Source organism: Salvelinus alpinus, chromosome 28, assembly GCF_045679555.1.
Source record: "Salvelinus alpinus chromosome 28, SLU_Salpinus.1, whole genome shotgun sequence".
NCBI lineage: Eukaryota > Metazoa > Chordata > Actinopteri > Salmoniformes > Salmonidae > Salvelinus > Salvelinus alpinus.
The window spans coordinates 5,975,127-5,986,538 of NC_092113.1; the positions used below are offsets into that span (position 1 = coordinate 5,975,127).

At 42.8% G+C, this 11,412-nt stretch overlaps 1 protein-coding gene across 1 annotated transcript; it reads right to left on the reverse strand.

The window, feature by feature from the left end:
* Positions 1-2,718: 2,718 nt before the first annotated feature.
* LOC139557975 (uncharacterized) lies at positions 2,719-11,020 on the reverse strand. Its single transcript, XM_071373351.1, has 5 exons — positions 10,910-11,020; positions 10,100-10,417; positions 3,853-3,955; positions 3,416-3,632; positions 2,719-3,094 (listed from the first exon to the last, which is right to left on the reverse strand). Exons 1-5 carry the CDS (start codon positions 11,018-11,020, stop codon positions 2,773-2,775), a joined length of 1,071 nt encoding a protein of 356 aa, XP_071229452.1. The 3' UTR covers positions 2,719-2,772.
* Between the last annotated feature and the right edge of the window lie 392 nt (positions 11,021-11,412).

Genomic DNA, 11,412 nt, shown 5'->3' on the forward strand with positions numbered 1-11,412 from the left:
AAAACAGCTTCTAGCTCAAGGCCATCAGACTGCTAAATAGCCATCACTAGCACAGAGAGGCTGCTGCCTAAATACACAAACTTGAAATCATTGGCCACTTTAACAAATGGAACACTTGTCGCTTTAATAATGTCACTTTAATAATGTTTACATTTCTTGCATTGCTCATCTCATATGTATATGCTGTATTCTATACTATATCTTAGTCTATGCTGCTCTGCCATTGCTCATCCTTATGTTTATATATCTAATGCCGCCTTACTTAGATTTGCGTGCATTGGGTGCATTTACATACACATTTATATTTAATCATTTAGCGTTCTTATCAAGTTCAACTGGAAGTTCATACATATTCATCCTGGTCCCCCCGTGGGGAATGAACCCACAACCCTGGCGTTGCAAGCGCCATGCTCTACCAACTGAGCCACACGGGACTACGTATGTTGTGAAATTGTTAGATATTACTTGTTAGATATTGCTGCACTGTCGGAACTAGAAGCACAAGCATTTCGCTACACCCGCAATAACATCTGCTAAACATGTGTATGTGACCAATGAAATGTGATTTTTTAAATTTGATTTGGTTGATTGATTGGTTTTATTAGAAAGTTATAACTCAATACAGCCAGTCACACCAACGCAACGGGAGGACCTCGATGCCACCGGATGCCAGATTTAATGCGCAAACGTTGGTTGTGTCTTTGCCAAGCCTGACTTGTAATTTTGGGGATGTCCTTCAGTTTGGGCACGGGCAGGGTGACGATGATGCCCTGGGCAGTGCCCACCCACAGCAGCCCCTGGCAGATGAGTAGGCTGGTGACCCGGACGCTGCCCTGCTGACCTGCAAGAGAGACACAACCACCATTCTGTCACTTCCTTCTGTTCATGTCAACGTTGCAGCTTCCCACTCCCACATCCAACCTTAGCCTCTATGAATACATATGATCAATAGGGGAAAAAATACATGTAGCCTTACATAGGGCAATGTGAACCTATTACCTGATTGTTCATACCTGTATACAATTATTTTAGACCTACACAAGTGTATAGGGGGTGGATTTGAATAATGTAAGTGAAAAAAAGTAGTCGGTGACCTGTGACCTTCTACACTGTACTTGCCTGGGCTGAGGAATATGGAGCGTGTGGAGATATTGATCTCGTGTAGGTGCTCTAGGTACGCCTCGAACCTCAGAGAGAAGAGAAGACAGAGGGGAGGAGGGGGTGGTGAGTGAGGGTGAGTGAAGGGGAGCGAGGAGTGAGGAGTGAGTGAGTGAGTGAGTGAAGGTGAGGAAGAGGAGGAGGTGGTGGTGAGGGGGGTATGATTGAGAGACGGAGAGGAGAGGTTGTGTGAGGTTGTCAATGCATGTGTCCTCTTCATACTAGCTACAGTATCATACAGTATTAAAACCTATCCTTTCCAGGGTCATATAGGCCTTTTCTCATTTGGGCAAAAGTCTGTCCTCCATCCTCTCTTCTCCGTCCTCTCTCCTCTGTGATCCGGAAACCGATAAGTGGTCGAGGAGTGTGTCAATTCGTTAGTAGGCAAACGAAAGATGGTCCTCCCCTCCTCGATAGCCTCCTTTTGGCAAAGAAGCACAAGTGTATCCTATCGCAGAAGAGTTTTGATATCTGCCACACACCCTTTGAATCAGCTGTTATATTGTCGGAGGAGAAAAGCATGCACACATTTAAAAACAATATGTTACTTGTCCTTTTATCTATGAAATGTCTTGCACAACTAACCTAATTCGCTTTCATCACTTTACACATTTATTTTGGGATCCATCCCTGTAAACGTAATTTGCCTGATGACGCGAGTGGAGAAGAAGCTTCTCATTTCATACAAGCGCATTTTCGTCCACGTTCACTCTCCTTGATTCCCTTTGACCTTTTTCAAAAGGAGGCGAGAGAGGACGAAGGAATTGAGCAAAATGAATTGAGAAAAGGCCATTGTCTCTATTCTTTTCCTATCCCTCCCTCTTTCCTTCAGCCCTGTGTAAATGAGGGTGTATAGAAGGATGTGTTTTGCTCACCTGGAGGAGGAAGCTGGAGCCCTGGATGACGGTGACGAAGTTGGCACAACTGGCTCACAAAGTGTTCTCCAGGATTAGGGGGGTGCGGATGGGGCCACTGCCCACAGTCACATCTGCTTTAGAGAGTGCTAAATCGTGGCAATTGATGGTTACAATTGAGATCACCTGTGCGGGTGAGTTTAGCACCCAAAGCACACACATCCCTGGGTCGCTCCTTTTTTCAGTTCGCCGCAGCTAGCGACTGGAACGAGCTGCATAAAACACTCAAACTGGACCACTTTATCTCCATCTCTTCATTCAAAGACTCAATCATGGACACTCTTACTGACAGTTGTGGCTGCTTCACGTGATGTATTGTTTTCTCTACCTTCTTGCCCTTTGTACTGTTTTCTGTGCCCAATAATATTTGTACCATGTTTTGTGCTGCTACCATGTTGTAGCAGTTTTGTTTTTTAAATATAGGACAAAACACACATCACGACAAGACAGACATCACAACACTACATAAAGAATAAAGAGAGACCTAAGAACAACATAGCATTGTGTTTCTACAATGCTATGTTGTTGTCTTAGGTCTCTCTTTATTCTTTATGTAGTGTTGGGATGTCTGTCTTGTCGTGATGTGTGTTTTGTCCTATATTTAAAAAACTAAACTAAAACAATTATCTCAGCCCCTGTCCCGCCTTTTGGCTTCTGGTAGTCCGTCATTGTAAATAAGAATTTGTTATATAACGAGAGATTACCTTGTGTTAGTACGCTGGCCAATGCTCATTGCAATAGACCCATCCTGTTCATTTTTATGTTTTTTTGTAACCTGTAATTGATTACCTTGATTATACGAGAAAATGGCTGTGATATAAGATATGACTGTATGATTATACAGTTGGTTCGCAGTCTCACCTCCACTCTTCCGAGTGTAAACGGCAACTTTTCCATTCCCCAGCCCAGCGAACAGGACAGAGGCAGAGTGTTTCAGGCACAGAACTGGACAACTGTCTGGGTGGAAGAAGGTCAGAAGGCACTGGGTGGCAGTTTCCACACTAAAATACACACGGATCCCGGGAAATGGAGTTAATGAGAAATAGGGTGACCTCAAGGGCATTTAAATATTAGGTACATGACAATGACAATAACATGAGCAAACATAAATTCTACTGATAGAGTTGTGTGTGGCTACTTGGGCTGCTACGTTCCGGTTTCTACTAGCAGTGCTACAGACAATTCATGCCACAATGAGCTGAATGCTTAATGTTAAGTCTGACACGTTTTTTCTGATTTGTTGGTTCCTTGATGGGGAATTGTGGATAAATAAATCCATAAGGTGCAGCATAAAAAATTCTGCCATTTTTGTTTGTACTACAGTGTACATGATGACTCACTAACCATCCTGCAGGCCTACACAGATGGTGTTGCCAGAGCTGGCTGTGTTCTTTGCAGCAGCGTCTGAATCCTCTTCCTCTTCGGTGGGACAGGGCTCCATCATGTGGTCCAGAAACAGGACTGGCAACCCCAGCTGGATGGGCTTGACCGTGTGTGGCGTGGACCGGTTCAGAGAGAAGATTTCCACTTGACCGTGGTTGCGGTCACCTCCACTGGCCACTTGGTCATTACAGATAGAGGCTGTTAATGTGTCGACCAGCTATTGATCACAGGTCTTATTCGTGACACTAGACCCTCTGAGCTAAAGAGCTAAAGCTAAGGCCTAGGTTACTGTATCACATGAACCAACATAGCTCATTGAACCACCTTCATTACACTTCCTACCACTAACCTAACCTCCTCCTCTCCGCAGCTCAGTTCAGTCCTGGAATCTATTTACAGTTTGCAGTGTTTACCCAGAGACAGCCCTGCGGTAGAGATGTGCTGGCTGCAGAGAAGCCCAGCAGGGCACAACGGACCGGGTGGTGAAGGGCCGTCTTCAGCTACAGACAACAAAACAAATGCTCAGTTTTACCCACAGACCTACTGTAATCACTACTCAGTTATAGCAAAGAGGATTGGAGATGAGTAGTAAGTGTCTTTGGTTATATGGATATAGGTGGTATTCTACATTATAGGCAATATATTGCATATTACAGCTGCATTTTCATTTCTTATTTTGTTGGTTACCAGAATGTTCCTTTGCCTCAATACGGATGTTGAATAATGACCTGAGGAAATGGTTTTCCTTTGACATTATTAGAACGTCTCTGCAACATCCCGCTTGACTTCATGTTCAGAGGACAGAGTATTTGAGATTATTTTGAGTATGCATCCAATGCTCTAATAAATCCAAAATGGTTACCAATTCCATATTCCAGGACAAGTAAAAAATAATCTCACACAGGAATGGTGCTTTCAAGACAACTAGGAACTGGAAAAAAACGAGGTCATATAATGACGTCAGTGATCTTCAGGTCGGAAAGTCAGAGCTCTAGAAAGATTACCACGTTTCCGACATTGGAATTTTCGAGTTGGATGTCCGTTCAAAACTATTTTTCCCAGTCGGAGCTAGTTTTTTGTGAGTTCCCAGTTGTCTTGAACGCACTTAAGTTGGAAGTCGATTTCCGAGTTCCAAGTTGTAAATAATGATCTTCTGAAATGACTTTGTCAAACCAACAAAATAACTAGGGCTTTACAATAATGGTGAAAACGTAATGTTGCGGTTAACCTTCTACTGCAGTGGGCTAAATCAGGATCACACAGAGTGTTTCTTGGTAGTCTTGAATAAATCTACTTTGAAACAAAATGATCTACACATGGTTTATGGGCTTAAAAAAAAGAAGACACCTGTACCATGTCAGATATAGATGTTGAGTTTGCATCCCAATATTACATCACAGAAGACTGAAATATAACAAAACTGTTTGACGTAGAAACACTAGACTGTCGGAGTAAAAAAAACAATAACGTTAATTGTGAAAAATATTCATAACATTCCCCCCATGAGGCCAGTAGGTAATTTGACTGCAGGAAATGGCTACGTGGGTTAAAGTTTTCCGAAAGGTCATAGAGAGCGCACAGAGGGACATGTCAAAATGTTGGATTTTAGCACTTTAGCAGACTTTTCCATGTGGTCTATATTAAAGGGCACTTTATTTAATATAACAGGCTTTTAAAAAATATAATATTGCTGCACAATTTCTATCAAAGGGATGCAAAAGGGACTCATTTCGTGGAACGACCCTACACTCTGGGTAGCAGATTGTTTTGTGGAATACTTGAATTGAAACATGCATTTATATTCGCAGATAAAGACGAATGAGATTTCCGATGAGGTTTGATGGGACGAGGCCGATGGTATTAGACGAACAGGGATAACAACACAGACATAGTGGGGTTGAGCTGCAATATGATTACACACACTCACACACTCTGGGTATCAGTCAGAATGAAGACGTATAAAGAGCTTGGTCACACTACTAAGCTACATATGGATGAAAATTGGAACATTTTAGATCAAACACAGGGACAAGTTCATCATCTCCAAGCACCCTGCAGTGGTCCGCCGTCTCCAGGTGACTGGCCTCTGCCACTGCTTCTGCATTTCCATACAAATTGTGTAAATGTATTTTCCTTTGAGTTTGCCATCCATCACACACAATTTCTCCTTTCAGAGACGGAGGCATCTGAATTTCAAATAGTTAAGATGAAGGGAATAGTGGTGTCCAGTATGTAAGAGTTCGGAGGAGCGGAGGGAGATGGAAAGAACACTGGGTTCCATCCAAAATGGCATCCTATTCCCAATATAGTGCACTACATTTGACCAGAGCCAGCATAGGGTAGTACACTATACGGGAATACAGTGACATTTTGGACGCAGGCTGGTCTGTGATTTACTGTTTACTTGTAATGTATGCAGGAATATGTATGCAGGAATATGTATGCAGGAATATGTATGCAGGAATATTTGTGGGACATGGGCCATCAGCCTTTCAATCTCAATTTGGAAAGATTAATTTGAATACCATCCAGCATTTGCCTCGCTTTATGGATTATCTTCAGGACTCAATGGCCTCAGCCGAGTCACCAGAAATAAGGTGCTTACCCTTTGATCTCTCCGCCATCCCTTGACACAGAGACTGTGAAAGAGGGGAAACTGAGAGAGAGTGTGTTGATACGGTATCAGCAGTATAGGTGTTGAAAGGGGGAGAAACACAGATTATCACTACATCTGACAAATGACATGACTCCAGATTGAAACAAGCCATGTCATTCATTTTGTGGGACTTCCGAGGCTGTGGGGGATTTCACTTTGCTCAAACAATGAGAGAGAATAATGATAGTATCCCATCTCCTCTACAGGACACACGTAAGCATGCATGAATGCATGAGGGCACACACACAGGCTTACTTTCACTTGACAGAAGGTTTCCTTTCATCTTAACTGCATTATTCTATTATAATGAGTTAGTTTTGCACATTCACAGAGCCAACAGTGCATATTTGATATCCTCTTCAACATCCTTTGTTACTTTAACCCTGCCAGGCAAACTAAGGTGGTGTGTTAGCATGGCATAATAGCAGTATAGTACTGGAAGAGCACATTATATCTTTCATCTTAACATACCTGCCTTTTACTTAGTAATGAGCTATTTTGTAACAGCTTGAAATACTGCTTTAGGTTATAGTGCTATTTTTTGCCCCTCGGGGATATGTGTAGGTAAGACCAAGGTCCCGTATCATTATACCAATGGTGTTATAGATGAACTCAACTCAACAATGTTGAATTATAATAAACCCACTGGGCAAAAACTGGTTGACACAATGTTGTTTCCAACATGGAAAACTGATTGGATTTGTAAAAAGTCCTCAACGTAAGGGAATTTCATAATTGGTAAAATGACGCTTATGCCCAATATCAGACGTTGTAAAAAATAAAAAATATTTAAAAAATGATATACATATATTCATATACAGTGCATTCGTAAAGTATTCAGACCCCTTGACTTTTTCCACAATGTGTAATCTTTTTTTGCAAATTTCTTAAAAATAAAAACAGAAATACCTTATTTACATAAGTATTCAGACCCTTTGCTATGAGACTCGAAATTGAGCTCAGGTGCATCCTGTTTCCATTGATCATCCTTGAGATGTTTCTACAACTTGATTGCAGTCCACCTGTTGTAGATTCAGTTGATTGGACATGATTTTGAAAATGCACACACCTGTCTATATGAGGTCCCACAGTTGACAGTGCAGGTCAGAGCAAAAACCAAACCATGAGGTCGAAGGAATTGACCGTAGAGCTCCAAGACAGGATTGTGTCAAGGCACAGACCTGGGGAAGTGTACCATAACATTTCTGGAGCATTGAAGAATACAGTGGCCTCCATCATTCTTAAATGGAAGAAGTTTGGAACCACCAAGGCTCTTCCTAGAGCTGGCCACCCGGCCAAACTGAGCAATCGGGGGAGAAGAGCGAAACTCCCCAAATATAGGTGTGCCGAGCTTGTAGTGTCATACCCAAGAAGAATTGAGTCTGTAATCGTTGTCAAAGGTGCATCAACAAAGTACTCAGTAAAGGGTCTCAATACTTATGTAAATGTGAGTTTTTTTTATTTTTAATACATTTGCAAAGATTTCTAGAAAACAGTTTTTGCTTTGTCATTATGGGGTATTGTGTGTAGATTGATGAGGGAAAAATACAATTTAAGTCATTTTAGAATAAGGCTTTAACGTAACAAAATGTGGAAAATGTCAAGGGGTTTGAATACTTTCCGAATGCACTGTTATATATATATATATATATATATATATATATATAGTGCAAGAAATAACAAAGGGTGTTATTTGTATATATATATATATCTCTCAGGAGGTTGGTGGCACCTTAATTGGGAAGAACGTGCTCGTGGTAATGACTGGAGCAGAATCAGTGGAATGGTATCAAATACATCAAACACATGGTTTCCAGGTGTTAAATGCCATTCCATTTGTGCCTGTAAGTTGCTCTGAATAAGAGCGTCTGCTAAATTACAAGAAATGGCAATGTAAAAAATGTTCCTCTGGTAATTTCGTGGTCTCTTAGATGAGCAAGGACTGCTATTCTCCTCATGTGAGTGAAGGATTCCATTTTCTTTATCAAACAGCTTCTTCTTATCAGTCAATTTGGATGACTTGTCCAGCTCAGCTGCCAGGAAATGTTAGAGATATAGACACTGACTGAACGAGATGTAACCTGCTAATCATAGCCTGCAACACACAAAGGAATCCCAGTCACACTACTCTAATTGCCAATTATTCAATTTTTTTCTGATTCCCCGGTTGATTGAAGCCAAGGCCTGCTACATCGTCTGCTCTCTGTTCAAGCGCAAATCCACCAATGTACCAGATACCTTCAGAGGAACTCAAACTTCATTTCTCACTTTACTTTATTACAGTGTCATCTGACCCAAATTGTTTTCTTCATAAAACCACAAAACCGGCCTTTCTGTTGTCTACGATCGGTTTCCTACTCTCTTAAATGGCATAATTTTGCTGTCAAAATATGTCCACTCCACCACTGAGCTTCCTCACAGCTATAGCTGCTTACCTTTAGGGTCTTGAGTTTTTGGGGAAAAGATGGGGAGTAGTCAGGCTAGAAAGGGACACCAGAATGGAGGTCTAGTCTTCACATCATCCTCCGCACATACCCAGCCTGGCGTGTTCTCTTCCCCTTGGTCAAAAGAGATACGTTTAGCTGTACACCTCTACAACATCCATCAGTGGGCAAAACATATACAATGACCAATATGCGACAAAGCTTTAATATGTATTAGGTCTGTATTAGGAGTAGGCTAGCTAAGCTCGTAGGCTAGCTATACTGTTAAAGATTCACCCAGGAGATCTTGCTGAGGGGACTGGCGCTGTTGAAAAACCATTAAACTGACCGGCCGTCCAGATCTGAGGGACAATAAAATAAATGCATTGACATATAGGCATACAGGCTCACACGTGTCTGCAAACAGACATAGACAATCACAAGCAAGAATGGTGCAGATGGGAATGGAGAGGGGCTTTATGAACATCCAGACTACACTCCCTGACCTAGCCCTGACCCTGCATTCTAGGGCTATGAGCTAGTGGATAATGTTGCTCATGCTGGACCTTGAATTGCTTTAGTAGAGAATGAGTTTCCCATCAGAAACATGAAAAAAAGCACTAACTGCCTATTTGGCATTTAATTGACTGGCTGTAGTTGTAAAGGGCACCAATATTCCAATAATAAACCACACAGGAATAAACTAGCCACAGCTTGGCAGTAGACTAAGAATGTGCCAGTCCATGCCACCCACTCCAAGCTGCCCTGCCATCTGCTACCCACCTAACCAAGGGAGGTCCCAAAGACCAACCACCCACGCACACACACATAGTAACACAAGGAATAAATACACAATGAGTAATGCTAGCTTGGCTACATACATGGGGTAACAGTGTTGGCGTGTCAGTGTAAGTATGTGTGAGTGTGTAGTGTGGGTGCATAGAGTCAAAAAGAGTTAGTGCAAAAAGGGTCAATGCAGATAGTCCTGATAGCTATTTAGTTAGTTATTTAGCAGTCTTATGGTTTGGGAGTAGAAGCTGTTCAAGAGCCTTTTGATCGCAGACTTGGCGCTCCGGTACCATTTGCCTTGCAGTAGCAGAGAGAACAGTACATTTTTGACTTCCTCTGACACCGGCTGGTATAGAGGTCCTGGATGGCAGGGAGTTCGGCCCCAGTGATGTACTGGGTTATACGCACTAACCTCTGTAGCGTCTTGCGGTCGAATGCCAAGCAGTTGCCATGCCAAGTGGTGATGTAGCCAGTCAAGATGCTCTCAATGGTACAGCTGTATAACTTTTTGTGGATCTGAGAGCCCATGCCAAATATTTTCAGCCTCTTGAGGGGGAAGAGGCATTGTTGTACCATCTTCACGACTGTGTTGGTATGTTTGGATCAAGATAGGTCCTTAGCGATATGGACACAGAGGAACTTGAAGGTCCACTACAGCCCCGTCAATGTGAATGAGGGCGTGTTTGGTCCTCCGTTTCCTGTAGTCCACGTTAAGCTCCTTTGTCTTGCCCAAGTTGAGGGAGAGGTTGTTGGCACCACACTGCCAGGTCTCTGACCTTGTCCCTAAAGGGTGTCTCATTGTTATTGGTGATCAGGCCCACCACCGTTGTGTCAAACTTGATGATGGTGTTAGAGTTGTGCGAGGTCACGCTGTCGTGGGTGAACAGGGAGTACAGGAACAGACTTAGCACGCACCCCTGAGTGGCCCCCGTGTTGAGGATGTTCAGAATGGAAGATGTGTTGTTGCTTACCTTCACCACCTGGGGGTGGCCCGTCAGGAAGTCCAGGATCCAGTTGTAAAGGGAGATGTTCAGTCCTAGGGACCTTTGCTCATTGATGTGCTTGGAGAACACTATGGTGTTATGTACGCTGAGCTGTAGTCAATGAACAGCATTCTCATGTAGGTGCTCCTTTTGTCCAGGTGAGAAAGGGTAGTGTGGAGTGCAATAGAGATTGCGTCATCTGTGGATTTGCATGGGCAGTATGCAAATTGAAGTGGACCCAGGGTCTCTGGGATGATGGTGTTGTTGTTGAGCCATGATCAGCCTTTCAAAGAATTTCATAGCTACAGATGTAAGCGCTATGGGGCGGTAGTCATTTAGACAAGTTACTTTGGTGTTCTTGGGCACAGGGTTGAAACATGTAGGTATTACAGACTGGGTTAGGGAAACGTTGAAAATGTCAGAGAAGACACTTGCTAGCTGGTCAGCGCATGCGCTGAGTATGCGTCCTAGTAATCCGTCTGTCCCTGTGGCCTTGTGAATGTTAACCTGTTTAAAGGTCTTACTCACATCGGATACGGAGAGCGTGATCACACAGTCATCCAGAACAGCTGATGCTCTCATGCATGGTTCAGTGTTACTTGCCTCGAAGCAAGCATAGAAGGCATTTAGCTTGTCTAGTAGGCTCGTGTCAGTGGGAAGCTCTCGGCTGGGTTTCCCTTTGTAATTCGTGATAGTTTGCAAGCCCTGCCACATCCGATGAGCGTCAGAGCCGGCGTAGTAGGATTCTAGGATTAGTAAGTTTATTTGTCAAGTGCGCCGAATACAACAGGTGTCGACCTTACAGTGAAATACTTACTTACAGGCCCTAGCCAACAGTGCGATTTTTAAGTAAAAAATAGGTATTAGGTGAACAATAGATAAGTAAAGAAATAAATACAACAGTAAAAAGACAGTGAAAATAACAGTAGCGAGGCTATATACAGTAGCGAGGCTATATACAGTCACCGGTTAGTCGGGCTAATTGAGGTAGTATGTTCATGTAGGTATGGTTAAAGTGACTATGCATATATGATAAACAATGAGTAGTAGTAGCGTAAAAGAGGGGTTGGGGGGGACAATGCAAATAATCTGGGTAGCCATTTGAT

What these genes read in the sequence shown, in the direction of transcription:
- LOC139557975 (XM_071373351.1), bottom strand. Translation starts at nt 11,020, where the DNA reads ATGTGGCAGGGCTTGCAAACTATCACGAATTACAAAGGGAAACCCAGC. An exon ending in CCTTCTATGCTTGCTTCGAG is followed by an intron (nt 10,418 to 10,909) that starts GCAAGTAACACT and finishes CATTGACTACAG; the next exon opens with CTCAGCGTACATAACACCAT. An exon ending in TGTGTAGGCCTGCAGGATGG is followed by an intron (nt 3,095 to 3,415) that starts TTAGTGAGTCAT and finishes AACTCCATTTCC; the next exon opens with CGGGATCCGTGTGTATTTTA.